Genomic DNA, 19,576 nt, shown 5'->3' on the forward strand with positions numbered 1-19,576 from the left:
TAGATCATGTTTAATCTCAGCAAGATCTACTCAATAAATACATTCCTAATAACATTTTTATCCTCTCCTTGAGGCACTTTTAGATAGAAAAATGACTCACTGGTTCTCCTCTCTGACCTGGATGACCTGGTAATCCATCCTTTCCTGGTAGACCCTGAAAATAAAGTTGTTGTTTTTTTTTCCTCACATCAACCTATAATAACCTGAAATGCTTTTGATGAAATGCACACAGGGGAAAACGGGTAACGTTAAATCAACCATTTAACCTACTCACATTGGGTCCTTTAGGTCCTGTTTCTCCATTTTGACCCTGTGGCCCTTGAGGACCCTAAAAAATGACAGCACAGTTTGTCAAATTCCCACTCCAAATGCCCCCCCCCCAGCCCTCCCTTCAGATGATTTGCAGCCAGTTCCCTGTCCAAAGTCAGTCCTAATGGACCGTCATCCTTCATGGTTTAGATGTCCCCCCCAGTTCAACACACCTAAACCCAACGATGAGTCATCATCGAGCCTCTAAGGAGCTTGATTACATGCTTAGGAGGTATTTCAATCGGTTGCGTTGGAGCAGGGACACGTCTAAAACATGCAGTACATCGGCCCCTGCGGACAGGAGACGGACATCCCTGCAGCAACAAAATTGTCACCTGTTCTCCAGGAGATCCTGGAGGTCCATCTTGTCCGGCTGATCCCTGCCAGGGGGGGGTAAAAAAAGGCAAAAGACAATTAGTGACTCTGCTTAACACCATTGGCCTAAATATCATGTCTCTGTTTAATGCTCCCAAGTTAGTCTTTGTTGGCGAGAAGGCAAAGCGAGACACCCCCTGACAGACAGCATGTTTTCACTACGCCAGATGGTCTGTCATCCAGAAGTGAAACGCAACAACCCGCTCCATCTCAGTCGGTGCACTCATCCATACTTTATGAGGCAGCCAGGTGTGTTTATGTATGTATGACTGCATGTGCCCGTCTCTGCTTATGCCACAAAGCTCACCTTTTCTCCAGGCTTTCCAGTCGGCCCCCTCGCTCCTCTCCCCCCACGGGATCCCTTTGGAATACAAGCATCTGTCTGATTAGCACATGTATGTCTAGAGGTGGAAGATAAATATCTGATGATCCGAAAACCGAGCAGACATCTGCTCACACGCCGGTGATGACAAGTTATTATTACCGTGCGGTGCCTAATTGAACAGAAATATTGTGCATAAGCTTGGCATACTTACATTAGGACCTCTTTGACCCCCAGAACCTGGCTGGCCGGCAGGACCCTGCATTGTAAAGGTCAACAGTTGTTTGTCACTTAGACGCTCGAGGATTTCACCTACGCTGATCTGTACGCGAAGCGATGCGGACAAAAAAAACGGCAGCGTATTTACCCTTCTTCCTTTTTCTCCTATGGATCCGGCCCCGCCAGGGAAGCCAAGTGATCCCTGAAGACACAAGTGGAGGTTAATCAGCCCCGGTGCTTCATTTATCATACGTCATCCCCAATGTCTCGTTAACTTATAATTAACCACTGTATCGAATTAAAGCAAAATCTAATCCATGAGCCTTAAATACATCATTCATCAACACGTAATGAATTGATGTCATTAATGAACTATAAATAAAATAGTCTTTCTGAATATGTCATTTATCATACTTTATTTTTAATAAGACAGGAAACAGCCCAGCAAAGGCACATATCTAGCAGCCCAAAGCTCTGATAAAGACACATGAGAATATGTTCACTGATGGTTAATAGCTCCCCGATGGAAAATCACCTTAGGGCCTTGTCGTCCAGGGTAACCGGGCAGGCCGGGCACCCCGAGTTTACCCTGCATAGAGAGAAGGATGAGAGATAAACAGGAGGATTAAAAGAAAAGTAATGTCCATATTTGTGATAAAATCTCAACAGCAACACCCTTAAGCACCTCTAGCAGTTTGTGTAAGCAGATGTAGCTGAAGCTTTTTTTGTCGTTTATACTTTACTTCAATTAAACAGGGTGTTCATAAACCTTTAGCTAGTAATCATTAACTGATGATGATGATCATCATCATACCAAAATTCAAACAGGATACAACATTCGCTGTCTTCTTTCCCCAGCTTTACAAATAAAAGCAACAAACGCAAAAAGATTTCCTTTCATACATCCATCTTAAGATTTTGTCTACGGGTAAGAAAAAAACATCTGCGTTACCTCTATTTATGCATTCAAATACAGAAAGTCTTAAATCAGAGTATATAGGACAGTAAAAAAACCAAAACAAAGCGATACTCATCTTCCACCACATTAAGATCACAAAAACATAAACTCCTCTTCAAGGAGACCTAACTAACAACTTTATATTGGGTTTAAATCTAATGTGTCACTTCATCTCTTTTCTTTTACAAAAAAAAAAAAAATTCAAAATTTAAAACAGAGTATGAGAAAACCAGCTAAAGTGATTGTTTGATCTTTAGGTCAAGAAATGTGTCAGAAATAGCTGCTCCATAACTTGTGGATCTAGTCAGAGCAATAATATGAAATGTTTAAAACAACCAGAATCCTGACAAATAAACCTGCGTTTGTTCTGCAACCATGTACAGTGAGAAGGATTGTACGAAAGTGGGTACGAAAAAAAAAGAAAATTCCCATTTGGAAAACGGCAGCTAAGATTGGCACCTAAGGGTCCCAAAGTCTTCATCTCATCCATAAAGCAAAATCTGCACAGCTATCGGTCTTTTCATAGTCATGACAGGAAGAACGCCTTTTCTGTTCCACCATCAGGGACCTCAGTTTGTGAAGTTTGCTATACACTACTGGGACTTTAACTGGAGCCGTGTGCTTTGGTCAGATGATATTTGAGCATCTCTGCAGTAAACCAACCAGATGGATCTGGCATAAAACAAAATAAAAAATGAATACGAGGAAAAGCATCTCATTAAAACGCATGGTGAAGAATCTGAAGAATCTGTGATGCTGTGAGCCTGTTCTTGTCTCAGTGTTCATGGAAAGCCTTTTAAAATGCAATGTGTCATGATCTCTTTAAAACATAGATCATAGAGCTCTGCCAGTAAAATACTTTACTCTGTCTATACTGTGAAAATGTACAGCTCAAACATATATGCCGCTATTTGATGAGCCATCCCAGATTATAGCCTTAAGCTAATTCACATCCGCAGTTCCTTGGCAGGTTGAAAAACAAGGAAAACTAAAGAACGGTTAAGATTTAAAGCAAAAAAAATGCATGCAAATAGAAACATAGACAAATAACAAGATATCGCACACACTCAGCTCAACTTATACCCACACATCAGTGTAAGATCATAATAATTAGCAACTAGAAAGATGAGCAGTCTTTAACAGATGTTTTAGATTTAAACGAGCTATTACAGCTGCAGCTCTTCATATGGTCAGGTAAGGTTTTCCATTGATTTGTAGCTTTTATATAAAAAATATGAAACCCCAAAATAATATGGTGGAATGACATGGCGCTGTCTCTACTTGAGGACATTATGAAAGATCAGAGTTCAATGAGCAACTAGGGACTAAGCCAAGTAGAGGAAAAAATGGGCCAGATTATTTAACATTTCATAAAAAAGACTTAAATTATGATATTCTCAAAAGTCTTATCCAGTTTTTTTACCTATGAAGGTAGTGCAATAACTTTATGTACAGAGATTTAAGACTTTTTTAGTATAAAGATGAAGTAGGTCCTACGGTTACAATATTATTATTTTTTATTAATATTATTAATATTATTATTATTATTATTATTATTATTATTATTATTATTATTATTATTATTACCAGTCAGCCCCCAACTTGTAACATAATAGGACAGTTAGGAAAGAACGATGGCATCCATAAGTATTTGGCTGCATCCAAGGAAAGACAGTTCCTATTGAGTGAAACGTTGATTAAATTGTGTTTTGATGTTCAAAATATTTCTTCCAGTTCAAATTTGGATGTGGAGTTACACAAAGAAATTTAAATTCTTAACTATTTTATTTGTTCAATGTTTAAAACAATATTAACAGTAGTTTTACAACAGTTTTAGAAGAAGACATTCCATTTTGTTAACTCAAACATGATTAATCAAGAAAAAGTGCTATTTTTTTTGTTACACATTTGTTAGCTTGGCGGATGTAACTTCAATTTATACAGCATGTACATGTACAGCAGTGTCATCTGCATACATTTGCAGATCTAAATCAAGACTGTGCTCATTTATATCAATAATATGGAGACTAAATGAAGGGACAAATATTGATCTTTGTGGAACACCCACAGCACACTGGATAAAGTGTACAAGAGTATACTTTCAGCAGTGTAATAATAAAAGATATGCAGCTAAATTTACACATAGGTGGTTTACCACACATAAAATTAAGCTTTTTACATCTATATTTCTATAACGTTAGAAGGTAAGTAGAGGTTTAAACAGTATCCTGACTTTTTAGGCTGCTTGATCCTTATATCCACAGCTTGTACTACACAATTTAATCTTGCATAAATGTAAAACAAACAAACAAACAAAAAAAACATACCTTCTCCCCTGCTATACCAAGGGTTCCTGGATCTCCAAGCAGTCCAGTCTGACCTTTTGGTCCTTCTGGCCCGTCTTCTCCTCGAGGACCAGGAGCACCATTATCACCCTAAAGTTAAAATGAACGGAAGAACACAGCATGTCCATGTTTTCTCTGCAAATAACTGCTGAATAGCAACAACAAATGTTGTGAATAAATAGGATCCTCACCCTGTCTCCTTTAACACCCATGTCACCCTTCACTCCTGGAAAGCCATCTTCTCCCTAACATTCAGCAAGGAGAGGTGACGACTAGCGACTGCTTTCGCATTTTATTATTGCAATGAAGTTTGAGAAAGCAGTTACAATTTACAATGTCATAACTGGCAGAATAAAAACAACGTATTGGTTTCTCTCACTTTTTCGCCTTTGCTCCCCTTTAGACCTCTAATCCCATCTGCTCCCTGTGAAAAAGACAAAGAATTAATTTAGAAAATGACACACACACAAAAAAAAAAAAAAAATTAAAACCGCAAGCGGTGATGAGCGGCCCTCGCAGCAAAGCGCCGCTCCGGCCTTGGCCACCGCTGGGATTTGCGCACCGCCGGCCGCCCGCCACCGCAGATGCTGTCACGCATTTTGCCCGCCCGTCCACTGGGCGATTTACACGAACGTGTTCGGCAGCGCTCCCCCACGACTCACAAAAAATCTGGTGCAGATTCACCACAACGGACCGGTATAGCGCCCGCTTCACAGCAGACGCCGCACCAATCCGCCTGTCGATCTCCCGCTCCATCTTCCCCTCATTCGTGAACAAGACCCCAAGATACTTGAACTTCTCCACTAGAAGCTGGCCCTTGGGACTTTCCTTTTTTTAAAAGCTTATAGTTAGAGTGGCTCATGTTACCCTGAGCTACCTCTATAGTTATGCTGCTATAGGTTTAGGCTACTGCAGGACATCAGGGTCTATTGTTCTTCAATTTTGAATGACTGTTGTAATTTCAGCTTTTAACTTTTTGATTTTTCTTTTTTCTTCATAGTAGGCACACCTGGTCTGGCGTTCTGTTAGCTGTGGCTTCATCCAGGGAAGACAGATCACCCGCTACTACCATCTAATGTAGAACTTCTGTGCTTTTTTTGTCTCTCTTGTTGTGTCTCTGCTCTGTCTTCTGTAACCCCCAGTCTGTCGAGGCAGATGACCGTTCATACTGAGCCCGGTTCTGCTGGAGGTTTTTCCTTCCCGTTAATGGGGAGTTTTTTTTCCTGCTGTCGCTTCATGCTTGCTCAGTAGGTAGGATTGCTGCAAAGCCATCAACAATGCAGACGACTCTCCCTGTGGCTCTACGCTTCTTCAAGAGAGAATGCTACTTGTCAAGACTTTGATGCAATGAACTGGTTCCCTTATATAGGAATTTTTGTGTATAATCTGACCCAATCTGTATAATCTGATTGATTTTGACGTTGTAAAGTGCCTTGAGATGACATATTTCATGAATTGTCGCTATATAAATAACATTGAATTGCATCATCTCTTCAGACCAAATAAACTATCACATTTTTTGAGACAGTTATCTCATTTTAAAGATATAATCATCTAACAGTATTACTCTTAGCAAGTTAAAGCTCCATAATAATTTTAGACCAGGTTTTAGTTCCACTCTTTTATTATGCACATCTAGGCTACCTATAAATATAAAGTATGGTATGCCAAAAAACATTTTCAACAAAAGGCAATTTTAGTAATGGCCTTGCGATTTTATATCTAAGCATTAAAAATGATAATATTTCACCAATTTTCACAGCAAGATGGAAATAACAACTATCCAACATTTTAAGATTTTGTAAAAACTTTTTTCCTTTTTTACCTACCTTTTGAAATTAATACTTGTTTCTACTTCTCCAAAATTAAACTTCAAGAAAACTATTGTGCTGTCCTGGGGCCATATGCAGCTAGACAGCTAGGACAAAAGTTCCCCACAAAAGCTTCCTTTTCTTGCATTCTCTGAATAACCTTTGTTCCCAAATCTGGCTTTAAACATTCTTTTTGTAAAAAGACGAATATTTTTCCAAGGCAGAAGCGTGTAGAACAAATTCAACTTCAACATTAGCAGTTTCCCTAGCTTCATCGCTGAAAAGCAGCTTTTAACCGGAGCAAAATACGTCAAAGATCTTTTTTTAAGGTGAGAGCACTCACTATCTCACGTAATTCACATAGAGATCTAACAAAGTTGTGATGTCTCACTCTGATTAAATATGAACCCAAAACTTTTCTAACTGTTTTTGCCTTGGATTTCCTCTGACTAAGAATTATCAATCACAGAAAGTTTGGTGCCTCTGTGTGTTTCTGTGTAGGAGATATAGCAGTTTTTCCTGTTGTCAGGGGGCGTGGCCTAAGTGATGTCATCATTTGACCATTGGATATTGTAGAAGACCCGATGATGATCAATCACAGAAAGTTTGGTGCCTCTGTGTGTTTCTGTGTAGGAGATATAGCAGTTTTTCCTGTTGTCAGGGGGCGTGGCCTAAGTGATGTCATCATTTGTCCATTGGATATTGTAGAAGACCCGATGATGATCAATCACAGAAAGTTTGGTGCCTCTGTGTGTTTCTGTGTAGGAGATATAACAGTTTTTCCTGTTGTCAGGGGGCGTGGCCTAAGTGATGTCATCATTTGACTATTGGATATTGTAGAAGACCCGATGATGATCAATCACAGAAAGTTTGGTGCCTCTGTGTGTTTCTGTGTAGGAGATAAAACAGTTTTTCCTGTTGTCAGGGGGCGTGGCCTAAGTGATGTCATCATTTGACCATTGGATACTGTAGAAGACCCGATGATGATCAATCACAGAAAGTTTGGTGCCTCTGTGTGTTTCTGTGTAGGAGATATAGCAGTTTTTCCTGTTGTCAGGGGGCGTGGCCTAAGTGATGTCATCATTTGACTATTGGATATTGTAGAAGACCCGATGATGATCAATCACAGAAAGTTTGGTGCCTCTGTGTGTTTCTGTGTAGGAGATATAACAGTTTTCTGTTTTGTGGCGAGTAGGTGAACTTTGACCCCTGCTAACGCCCCTTCAACATGCTCAAAAACTCACCGTTTTGATAACTTTTAATTGGCCATGCCTTATGATCAGACTGACCGAGTTTCAAGCCGCTCGCTCGAAATCCCTAGGACGAGTTCGATCAAATACCAATGCTGTAAACGTAAAAAATGAGGTAAAATTACGACCTTCAATCTAAAATGGCCGACTTCCTGTGATATTTGCACTATGACGTTTATTGTAAATTCTGAGCGTCTTGCTTAGATCTACAACTGTACAAAATTTCCTTAATCTACGATGAAGTAAGTGAATAGCAAAGGGTCCTTTGAAAATTTCTAGGTGGCGCCGTTGAGGCATTTTTCTTTAGATTTTTGTGACGACCTTAAAATACAAAATTTTTAAACAGTCACCATGCATCTGCAAAGTTTGGTGAGTTTTTGAATATGATAAAGCCCCCAAAAAGGCCCCTCTTTAGGGGGGCAGAATAAAAATAATAATAATAATAATAAGAAACAACACAGAAACAATAGGCCTTCGCAGCGCTTCGCTGCTCGGGCCTAAAAATCACAAGCAATTTCTGAACAATATCTGTTTAGCTTGTATTTACAAAGGAGCTCATTTAAAGCAAAATAGAATCAATTAATTTTCTCTTGACATAACACTGGGCTGCTTTTTTAATCTTTATTATCCCTAATATTTATTTACCACAACCAATTTTCAGCCTCCCTTAAAGGAAAAGAACATAAAGCCAAACTCAAAAATCAAACACTAGGACAATAAATGTATTTTTGTTTATTTGTTCTGCTGCCAGAGAAGCTGCGGTTGTTTCTCCTAAACGTCCAGTGTCCCTCACTCCGCTGTAAAAGTCCCCTTGAGGACCGGGGAACTCCCTGTCCACCAGTCACCTGTCAGTCATGGACTCTAACAGCTTGTCCGTCAATGGTAGACATGGGGCCAGAAGAAGCAGCCGAGGGAATAAATATATTAGGGAACACCAGAGATCATGGAGCATTGATGCCTCACCTTGACTCCACGACTGCCTGGGTATCCAACGGGTCCCTGAGTGCCAGGTAAACCCTTAAAAAAACACACACAAAAAAAACCAAATCTTGTTTCCGGTTTGAAAAAATAAAAAATAAAAAAAGAAATGCTGTTATAAAGTCGTTGTGTTCCATTTTTTAAGGTCAGAGAAAATGCTAATGTTTCTGAGTGCATGGCGCTGCTTCTAATGGGCTAATACTTTAATATAGATGATGACATTACTGGAACAGAGTGTTCGTAATGACAAGTCTCATTGTGAGTGACTGCACTGTTACAGCAGGGCAGGAAAAAAAAAAAGGAATAATTTGGTAGCTTTAAAATCTCACTATAACAACACATCAGCTGAGCCTCAGACATGCAGTTACCCACTTGGATGCCTTTTTCTCCTGGGGGGCCCTCTCTTCCTGGGTGACCCTAAAGCAAAAAAAAAAAGGCCAGACTTTACATTCTACTAGCGCTGGTACAAATGCATCGTTTCATATCTCTTCTTAACAGAATTTCCTGAAAGCAACCAACAAATGAGAAGGTGTCGCTAAGAGTAAGAAATCATTATGAAGTATCATTGTGTCACAAAGCTCTGCAGGAACAATGAAAAAGGGGCAATATGTGAAGCTCATACAAATGTGTTTGACTGCAGTGGAAAATTAATTCCTTGTGATTAGAAAAGCCTCTCTGTAAGGAGATCTGTAGTCCTCATTCTAAATGTCATGCTGCACTGGATCAACTCACAACATTTGCTACTAAGCATACAGAGCATACATCTTATGGTGTTTGGATCAGTGTTGCTCTATACGGCATGCTAAATTGTATAGAGTGGCCATTGGCTCTAAAAAAAGATCTGATGTTAGATCTGAATTTGTTTCAAAATGTTTCAAAATACGACTTTTGACCTGGAAAGCTTGTTTAGTTAGTGTTAACACAGTGCTGTGAGAAAATATTAGCCTAAAATTAGGCCTGGATGGTAATTCAATAACAATATATATTGATTGATAGACATATATCGATGATAGAAAAAAAAAGGATCAATAAAAAGTTCAATAGAACTGTTTTCCTTCCTATTGCATTGTAGCCATGTTGGTTAAAATTACAGTCATTACGTCCTCCCATCCAATCACATACGCAGATCCAGGAACGCTCTGTCACCAAGCTCCGCCCCCTTCAAAGAGTTCAGAGAGCACGTGTTCTTTTTTTTTTGTTAAAAACTTGTAGCTCTGGTAAAAAGTTGGTTGAATAAAGGGTTGAGTTTGAAATCAGTGTTTGTGAGTTCTGTATCTAAAAATAGGTCACCAAGCAACATTATAACATGGCCAAGGCTGCACTTAAAATATATGTTTTGAATTTGTTGATAAATATCGATATCGATCAATATGATTTCTATTTTATCAGTATGCTTTTTTCTATATCACCCAGTCTTACCTGAAATCATCACTGAAAAACTGCCTTTTGTGTTTATTGGGGTTAGTATGTGAATCTGTGTTTTTCTACCAAAGCTTACTTACAGGAGGACCATCAGTGCCTGGTAGTCCCTGCAGGCCCTGTTTACCCTGGGGACCCTGTAAGGAACATGAACAGTGAAAAATACAAAGCCGGTTGAGATTTACTTAACAGACAAATTTGTCAGGGGGCAGGTCACATATCATACTTAATAGTATATTTTATGTCTTTTCTGCTTCCTGCTTCGTGATAGGCACTAACACAGGCTCGCTACAGTCCTAAATGTCTTTGTCTGCCTGCTGAGTATTGATTTCCTGTCTTGACTCGCTTTTTCAGAATTGTAGCCAGAAGTGGTTGGGTCATACTGTCCAGCTTGGCCTGCCTCCCCTGGGTGTGCAATGACAGGGGTCAAGGGGTCACGGCTTCATTTCATAGATTAACTTGGAGACATGTTACCTACCTTTTCTCCTGGCAATCCAATAGGACCCTGAGGACCAGGAAACCCCTGAAGCCAAGCAAAGTATCAATCACATCAGGTGATAGTTGACTTGAAAATGGTCAAGATACCGCTTAAATCGTTACTATGTAATTGTGTGCACAAGGTATGTCTGACAGTGTTTATTAACATGTGCATAAGAAACTATTCAGTAAGCTTTGTTTGGATCATTTAAATGTTCAATGGCCTTAAGGCCAAAACAATGTTTTCAGCTTCCAGAGGAAGTGAGCCTTTCGTGAAAGTACACTTCTGAGTAAAAACACAGCTGTGAACGGTATCTGAAAGAAATGTTGCCAATAATTAGTGTTGAGGTATATTCATACACTGTATAAACAGACACAAACCTTTTTCACTCTCACAGTAAATTACACAAAACCTGTCCTGTTTTAGGTCTTTTAGGATTGTTCAAATCTTTTCTATTTCCTAAATACCAGAGCCAAAACATTCCTTTAATATTAGGTAGAATTGTCTTTTAAACTACATGGCCTGCTTTAACTGTTTAGGGCATCCCTCCACAAGCTTCTCACAGTAGTTTTCTGAGGCTTTGGTCCATTCCTCATCAAATTATTGGTGTAACTACATCAGGTTTGTAGGCCACCTTGCTAACACACATCTTTTAAGGTCTGCAGACACATTTCCAATGAGGGCTTTGTTGTTGTCCTTAAGTCCATTTTGTAAGAAATTCTGCTGTGACCATTGTAATTTTCCATTTTCTAGACTCACTTTTGTGGAAACTTTAACTTCCTGAAGCTAGAACATGACACGACAGAAACTGAGCGTATCTGCAAACAGCAATCTGGCTTTCTGATGCTGCTTTTGCAGTAGTCGCTTCTTCCATGCCGAGTGGCCTTCCAGCCCTTGTATACTGATTGTCTTGCTTTAGTGTAGATAATGGTTCTCTCTTTAGCTTCAGACAGCTTCTTTACATGGTATTTTGTTTTGCTTCTGGAGTTGATAAGCGCAAGTCATACCAAAAGATGACAATCTCTGGAGACTCAAAACACGTATCTTTCATGAGCGCCATATTGGCTTTCCATTCCTGTGGTGTTTATACCTGTTTCTAACGGATTCAAAAGATAAAATTAACATTTTCATGCTTCTGTAAATTGTACCAAGGGTGGAGCAGGCTTGTGGAGGTGTGTTCCTGTTATTTTATTTTCCTATGATATCACACAAGTGGTGTGTTTGAAGTGTTGTTTAAAAATACATGCACACGTGCGCCTCCATTTAACTCAGCTTTACCTCCATTTAACCTTTCAGGAACTTAAAAAGCCAAAAATCAATATCTAGGCATATTAATAAGATTGTATACACTTCAGAATTTGAACAAAGTAATGAAAAAATATGTCAAAATATGTTCAGAAAATATAAATAATTTCTGTAATCCTTACTGACCTAAAACAGAAGATGTTTACTCCAATTTTCTGTCAGATACTGAAAAAATATATGTTTTTTGCCATTTCATACAATCTATTTAAATGTCTTATTTCAGCTGTATCTTTTACCTATGTTGTGTTACTTCAGTGGAGGTATAAAACATGCAATGAGTGGATTAGGTCTGACAGTAAGTTTATTTGTTTGTACCTGAACTCCTGGATTTCCTTGTTGACCCGGAGGCCCTATTTCTCCAGCTGGACCCTAGAAATGGGTAAAACAGTTTTTGTTAGCAGCTATATATTATATTGTCTGTTGGTTGTGCTATTATTTTTACATCTCTCTTTTCAGGTGATGAAGCAGACGGAAGACGTTTTATCATTCTTTCCCTTTTATCGCTTCTTTCTTTCACCTCTTCTCTTTCTTTTTTTTCTCTTTTTGTTCTTCCTTTACTCTCCTACTTTCCCATTGTAGTGTCCACATAATTTTTAAATTCTCCCCGCAGGAATCACAATAAAACTATGCATAAATCAAGCGGAGCAGTATGGTGAAAGCTGATTGCTAAACTTGTGAAAGTAAAATCTATTTGGCATTAAGACATCAATTCTTATTGCCACATTGCTAGACAGGACACTGGGGGAAAAAAATAGCAGCAATATTAAATAAAAGCCTTTCAGTTTCATCGATGGTTTACACTTTGGCACATGTTTTCGCATTTGTATTAACTGTTAAAAAAGGATCTCATAGGTGATTTCATATTTAACCACAGATGACTGATAAAAGCAAAAAAGACTGACCTGGTTGCCTTTTGATCCTTGCACTCCATCAACTCCATTAATCCCCTGAGAAAATAGAAACAGATTCAAAATCCGATTTTAATTAAAGATACGAGAGTGTCCAGTAATATTGTTGTTCGCTTTAAAAGAATATTTGTGATTCCAGTTTTTTGTAGAGACAGATTTGACTTACCGGTTGCCCAGGTTGGCCAGGTGTCCCCCTTGGCCCAACAAGACCTCGGGGACCCTGGAGATGAAACACAGGAAACATTCAGCAGCTAACCTAGATTCATTACGTGGCAGAGTGAGAGTTGAATACTAAACCATAAATCAAACCTAAGGAGGGGGGGGGGTGGAAACAGCAAGACATTGACAATATATTTCAGTGACTGAACATGTCAGTTTTTATGTGTCTGCCATGAAGACCGCGCTCGGCGGCTTCTGCTTGTGTGATATGTTTTTGTCGGCCTTCCTCTTTGTAGGCTGGCCAAGCCACCTGTTCCAAAAGCCACATCTGTGATCTCCTGGGAAGTGATTGATATGGAAATATAATCATTCGGGCCAGGATTTTGTCTCTTACCTTGCCGAAATGCTCTTCCCTCTATGCCCGCTCGCTCGCTCGATCTATCTCATCTCATTCACCGCCGACCACGTTTCTGTCTTGTGTTTGTCTCCTGCTGTTATTCTTTTCCCCATCACTCCCTGTCTCTCTTTAAAACAGCTAAAACCATTCCTTCCCAATGTGTTGGTGGTTTATCAGACTTTTCCTTTACATGGTACATGGCAGCTCTATTTCCTCAAGCACTGAGAGATCCATTTCGAGAGACAAAGCCCTGCTGAGCCCTAACCTCACCTACTGAGAGAAAGATAGAAGTGAGTCATAACCAATTAACCAGTTTTCACAGCAGATGCACCAAACAACGACAGCTTCTACAACAGAGTTGTGAACTTTTGGTTTGCCGGAGAGCTGTCAGTTTTCTTGATTGCTCGCTGAAAACAGCGAGAATCTAGGTGACAGGTGCTGAACTGTAGTGCAGGACGAAACAAAGTGGATGTCTCTTGATAGTAACGGTCTTCACAGTGGAGCGCTGTGGAAGTTGTTTTACCCATTTCTTTCTTTAGCTTTTTGACACAGTCGCCTCCAAAATGATCGGCACCACTTGTAAAGATTTATAAAAGACAAGCCTCCAATAAACAGCTGTTCTGGAGAACTAGTGACCTCAATATGCAACGTTTCCCTGCAGGGTTACAGCAGTCGGTTTTTGGAGATTTGTAGCATGATAACATCCTGCACAATGTGTGTGATGGCAACAGTAACAAAATAAAAAACAATGCAAAAAACGCTGGACCTTTTATTTTGAACGTTTCAACTATCTCAGCAGGTATAGGTGAGTCACTACTTGTTATAGTCATTTCCTATGACTATACTTTGACTTACGAAGTCAGTCAACATGCATCTGTCTTACTTAATAGGACAGTTCTCTTGTGTTTTCATTACAAACAGAGGCTGAATGTACACTTCCCCAACCATGAGTCAGGAATTATTAATTAAAAATTTACTAAAATGAACTTCTAAACTTAAGCATACATTTTAAAAAGTAGCTTCACTTACTCTATAGTTATGTTACAGGAATTATTATGGGTACCAACAGCTGTGATGCTAATGAGTTTGTCATTTCTTTGCAAGCTACCTGTCGCTGCAATAAGATTTAATTGTAAGCAATTTGTATGAATTTTGCTGAAAATATAAGTAGGAGTTTAACTTAAATATTAACCACAACTACGTTCGTGTTTGTTCAAGAAATTACACTTGTGCTGTGTGCTGGAAACAATTATTTGCAGCTTAAAGGTTTTTCCTGTTCCTTTTATTTGTCACTCACTGAATAAATGTTTCAGATGGTCAAAATAATAATCACATTCAATAAATTAGAATATGATCAGATCTTCACAGCGACAGCAACTGCTCTTTTTTTGATATCATGCTGCAGCCGCCTTAGGGCTCCCCGTGTGGTTGCCGCCTCATGAAATGGGCGGCAACCACACGGGGGGAAGTGGCTTTGCAGCGATAGCAAGCGTATTTCTACCATGTTGTAAAAATAGCACCAGAAAACAGCTAATATTTCATGGCAAATGGATAGTCCGTAGTACTAATATGGTACTTAACCTTCACGCTTAAGTGCACTTGGGTTATGAAGCAGGACAATGTTCCAAAGCACAAAAGCAAGTCTACCTTCAAATGGCTTAGTAAAAACAAAAAAGAAGGTTTTAAAGTGACCTGGTCCACTTTCAGACACCGATCTGATAGAGTTACCGAGGAATATATTTGCTTTTGAAAAACCCTCCAAAGTGGCTGAACTAAAACAATTCTGCAAAGACGGTTAAGCCAAAAATCCTTCCCAGCAATATAAAAGACTCGTTGTGAATTATTTATCCCCCTCCCCCTTTAACAAATGACGTTATCTTTTGAAAGCGACTTTCTTTGTGTCAAGTCATATTTATTTGATATTAAGATTTCTTTGATGATCTGAAACATTTCCATGTCACAATAGAAAATAAAAAGTGAAGAAATCTTTATGTGGAGAAAAAACATTTTTTTCACAGCACTCTCCCTATCAAGTAGAACAACAATCACATGAGAGGGTGTGCTGCAGGGCGAGCTGTCTACACAAGCAGACTTAAAATCCTTTTTCTAGATCTGAATACTCACTGGTTCACCTGGTTGACCTCTTGGCCCCACAGGTCCATCAGAACCCTACAATGGAAAGGACAACTAAATGATCAGATCACATGCAACGCTTCAGTTCTGCCTCTACTTTGAGAGGATTTATATCCAGGGAAACAGTTCATTAAAAAAATTTACTGTCTGACAGATAACGGTCTTCGAGCAAAGACTATCCGTCCTCTCAATCTTCCCCTGCACTCATCACAGATTGGCACTGTGCTTACCGAGCTGCTAGCTTTCATATCGGGGATGCGGCAGCCCGCTTTTATGTGTTTTGCAAACCTTTGTGCTAAATGAACCCCAGCCAGCATAGCCGAATTAATAATGCAGGAGTTTATGACTATATTTAATTTAAGCCTGCTTAGATCCGTGATGCTTTTCCGTCTAAATGGTTTATGAAATTGGCTTATTGATCTGAAAAGGATTTCCATTTGGATGTTGCGATGAAAAGGCGACGGGGAAGAATTAAAAAAAAAAAAAAAACTGCTTCGGGTTCTGTTTTCTGAATTTTGTTTGTTGCGAGTACATTTTAAAAAAAGGGAGTGCACTCACCTTCTCTCCTGGCTCTCCAACAGGCCCTTGAGGACCAGACCTTCCTCTGTCCCCCTACAAGATAAAAGCATTAGTTTTTTTTGCTTTAGGAGAGCAAGACCAGGATGTTTCCTTTTAGTGCGGAAACAACGGTCATCGTGGTTATTAAGTAAACAGTTACCATTAGATTTATGAAGTATTTCATGTTTGGGTGTTAACATTTGAAAGACTAAATAAATTGTCAGATTACCAAAAAAATAAAAAACTCACTATGTGTCCCTTGTCTCCTGGGAGACCTGGCAGGCCGTCAAAGCCCCTATCACCCTGAGATGTTAAAAAGAAAGAGGTGCATTAAATCCTGGAAGACACACACACACACAGATACACACACACACACATGCGGTAATGTGTAAACATTAGGCGAATTGTCTTAAAAGTCTCCCCTGGCAGACCCTGCCATCTGCTTGGAGAGCGTGTCAAACAGGGAGAGGGAGCTTTCAGATTAGCTGCAGGTCAGCTAAAATGCTGCTTTGACTGATAAAGACCTCGTTCAGTCAGAACCAGCATCTAGGGAGGCTGATTTATTTACTAAGCTCTTCCTGCAGCTGTTATGTATTGAGTTGCCCGGTTGTCAATAACATATAATAGGCTCGGGGCTGGTCGATACTTAAAGGCTTACAGTTGCAAGTGGAAATGGTTGGCTGCTGTTACAATGCCGTATAGCACAAACGAGTGCTTTTGCTCAGTTCAAGGCTCAAAAGGACCTAAATAATTAACATTAATTAGTGACTTAACTGTCCACCTCATTTAAGTGTTATCGCCTACTATTGCAATGCGGTGAGATTTACCTTTGCACCAGTTTCACCTGGCGATCCACGACCTCCATCCACGCCTGCACGTCCCTATAAGATACTCAGTTCAGTTAATACAGGTTCTGCGTTACACATTTGGCACTGAATGCTTTTATCACGATCTCCACATAGAAAATGTTCCAGCTTGGAGCTTCCTTCAGTACTCTGGATATCTCACCCTCTTGCCTGACTTTCCAATCATTCCGGGGCGTCCTGGAAACCCACGGGGTCCCTATGTAAAAGATGCCGGGGATGAAAAAAAAAAAAGGAAAAGGGTGCAAAAAGGGAGGCGAGTGGACAAAAGTAAATCAATATTCCGACAAAAATGGTATAATGGAAGCTCAGAGAGCGGTAGAAATTACAGTACAGTGGGGCCGTTGTCTCCACGATCTCCTTTGAGGCCAGATGGACCTGGAAGACCCTACAAAATGAGACATACGTGTAATTTTACTTGACAGAGCAAACACAGTGCAATCGAAATACAGATGCAAGCCCTGTTCAAAACTTCTTGGCTTTTATTCCTGAAGCTTTTTCAGTAATAAAGATAAGCAATCCTCAAACAGTGAGCATGCACATTTATGGGGTTGGAGATAAAATGACACAGAGGGGGGGAAAGGATTCTAGAGTTTGAGGTTGGAGGAAAAAAAAAACTGGCTGCCATAATGTTGGAGTTGGAGTTGGGTTTAAATTTGGTCTGAATCAGAGGAGTTACCTACCATTGGGCCGGGTCGCCCTGTCAGACCCAACGGACCTGGAGGCCCCTTAAGTGACAGCTGAAAGAAAAAAACGTGTTTATGTCATACTAAATCAAACTAAGTACCTTACATTTTATACGGAAGGAAACTGTCAGCATATATCAAATGATGACTATGAGATCATCCCTGATGTTTTACTCTGACACCTGTGAAGCAAACCTTGGTCTGTTGCAGGATAGCTTGCGCTTGTGCCTCTAGGGGAGACACCACCGGCCCCTTCTGTGAATCGCCTCCATACTGGAACTGTTAGCAGTGAAAAGGAGAAGTAAAGTCCCCAACGCTGGATTCCCAAATGTAAATGAAGTTCAGTCACACAGCCCCCCCTTGTGGTCATGACAACACAAAACATGAAAGGAAAAAAAAAAAAAACTGATGTGTGTGTTTTCTTGCGCATTTTGGTGTGCTGCAAGGTCTTACTGGTAGCATCAGCAGGGTTCCTGGAGGACCTGGGATCCCATCAACCCCGGGAAGACCAGGGCGTCCCTGGGGACCCTAAAACAAGAGGACAGGAAAAGGGTAGAGGCATCAGTAACGGTGCCTCCTGTTGTGGGGATCCGACTATCTTTTGAAAACAGAAAGCAATCACGAATGTGATAAGAATGTGATACCGTTTTCAGGGAAATGCTTTTCTAAGATTAGGGGTAGATTTCTGCAAGTAGTGCTTACAGATAGGGTAAATCTCCAGGAAATGAATGTAAGGACATGGTTGGAGACGAGTTCACTTTGGCAGATGTTTTGTTCCATCTGCCAGTGCAGATCAGAACAGCCTAACTATCAGGGACTGCTCATTTGTATTCATGTATAGGAGCTGGTGTGGAAGAAAAGGAAAATAATGTAACATGTTGCGGTGCAGCTATTTCTCTGTTGGAGGATTTTCTTTTCTTTCCTTAAAAACAATCCATGGACAAAAGCTCTTTTGACCTCTAAGGGGAAAATGGCGTCATGTAAATGGCGTAAATGATTATGAGCAAAAATAATAATTGCAATGATTAATAGGACTCGTTCACATTCAGCTACCTCTTTATAAAAAAATTTAGAAAAAGCCATAATCGCTGATAATAATTTAATTTAGATATAATTAAATTAGTTGTTTCTTCTCTAAACCATGGATAAATTCCTCTTGATGTTATATTTACACAGAAAGATTTGTAAACACAAGCCCCATCTCATATATAGAATCACCATTGACAAAATGGTTTGAGTATTGCTAAAGGGTGCACTGTGTGGGGCTTCAGCCCTTGGTAGGCTCATCCATGGCGAATTGGCCTAAGGGTCAGGGTCAGACTAAGAACGATTCAAAGATTTGCATCAGCCCTGAAAGGCAACAGGGTACCTGTGAAGAAAAGAACCAAGATCAGGTGGAATGTGAGCATGGTGGCACGCTGATTTAGTGTCCTAGTTTGGCTTTCGAATTGCAGTATGTCACTTGATTTGCTGGTAAAGAGCTGGAGTTGAGGTTTAGCTTTACCAGCTAAAAAAATTAACTCATCGCCTCACATGGTCTGGGCTCTGGAATCCACCTACTGGAGAAGATCTGTACTACATGCAACAGAGTTAAGTAAAGAGATGCTTGGTGGGTGACCATTCAGAAGCTGAACCCCTAGTGTGGGAGTTCTCTCTAGTAAGCTAGAGGACTGCCTCTTTGTCACTGTGTTGCAAAAAGGAAGGTTCTGACTCATGTGTACTTATGTGCTAAAGAAGTTTAGATTACTTGCCATTATTGGGGGTCTCAGCTGGTGTTGGGGCGGAGGTGCCACCTCGGGATTATGTTGTCCTCGTGGGCACTTACACCCATTTAGGCAGTGATGTTGTTGCCTGGATTGGTGTGATTGGGAAGAATGGCCTACCCAATTCGAATCTGTGGTTTCTGTTGTGGGACTTCTGTTTTTGTCAAGGAATGTCCATAACAAACAACATGTTGCAAGGCACAAGTGTCGATGGAAGCTGACAAGTTGAAGAAAGAAGTCTTCGGGGCTTGGTTGGTTCAGACCAAACCAGGCCTGAAACTGCTGACAGGTGTCAGATGGCCCAAAAGACTGTGGCCTCTGTGGTTGCTGAAGCAAAAAC

The 19,576-nt window shown here is 40.1% G+C and overlaps 1 protein-coding gene across 1 annotated transcript in view; it reads right to left on the reverse strand.

The window, feature by feature from the left end:
* The window catches only part of col5a3a (collagen, type V, alpha 3a), a 72,439-nt gene that overhangs the window by 20,890 nt on the left and 31,973 nt on the right, over nucleotides 1–19,576 (reverse strand). Inside the window, exons 11-36 of the mRNA XM_036148333.1 lie at nucleotides 17,927–18,001; nucleotides 17,669–17,752; nucleotides 17,471–17,527; nucleotides 17,122–17,175; nucleotides 16,933–16,986; nucleotides 16,752–16,805; nucleotides 16,174–16,227; nucleotides 15,925–15,978; nucleotides 15,358–15,402; nucleotides 12,844–12,897; nucleotides 12,672–12,716; nucleotides 12,085–12,138; nucleotides 10,465–10,509; nucleotides 10,070–10,123; nucleotides 8,940–8,984; nucleotides 8,553–8,606; nucleotides 4,908–4,952; nucleotides 4,720–4,773; nucleotides 4,511–4,618; nucleotides 1,761–1,814; nucleotides 1,374–1,427; nucleotides 1,221–1,265; nucleotides 992–1,045; nucleotides 645–689; nucleotides 275–328; nucleotides 101–154 (exon numbers count right to left, since the gene is read on the reverse strand). Coding sequence (XP_036004226.1) covers nucleotides 101–154; nucleotides 275–328; nucleotides 645–689; nucleotides 992–1,045; nucleotides 1,221–1,265; nucleotides 1,374–1,427; nucleotides 1,761–1,814; nucleotides 4,511–4,618; nucleotides 4,720–4,773; nucleotides 4,908–4,952; nucleotides 8,553–8,606; nucleotides 8,940–8,984; nucleotides 10,070–10,123; nucleotides 10,465–10,509; nucleotides 12,085–12,138; nucleotides 12,672–12,716; nucleotides 12,844–12,897; nucleotides 15,358–15,402; nucleotides 15,925–15,978; nucleotides 16,174–16,227; nucleotides 16,752–16,805; nucleotides 16,933–16,986; nucleotides 17,122–17,175; nucleotides 17,471–17,527; nucleotides 17,669–17,752; nucleotides 17,927–18,001 — 1,449 coding nt within the window. The remainder of the gene's footprint in view (nucleotides 1–100; nucleotides 155–274; nucleotides 329–644; nucleotides 690–991; nucleotides 1,046–1,220; nucleotides 1,266–1,373; nucleotides 1,428–1,760; nucleotides 1,815–4,510; nucleotides 4,619–4,719; nucleotides 4,774–4,907; nucleotides 4,953–8,552; nucleotides 8,607–8,939; nucleotides 8,985–10,069; nucleotides 10,124–10,464; nucleotides 10,510–12,084; nucleotides 12,139–12,671; nucleotides 12,717–12,843; nucleotides 12,898–15,357; nucleotides 15,403–15,924; nucleotides 15,979–16,173; nucleotides 16,228–16,751; nucleotides 16,806–16,932; nucleotides 16,987–17,121; nucleotides 17,176–17,470; nucleotides 17,528–17,668; nucleotides 17,753–17,926; nucleotides 18,002–19,576) is intronic.

Source organism: Fundulus heteroclitus, chromosome 16, assembly GCF_011125445.2.
Source record: "Fundulus heteroclitus isolate FHET01 chromosome 16, MU-UCD_Fhet_4.1, whole genome shotgun sequence".
Classification (NCBI taxonomy): Eukaryota; Metazoa; Chordata; class Actinopteri; order Cyprinodontiformes; family Fundulidae; genus Fundulus; species Fundulus heteroclitus.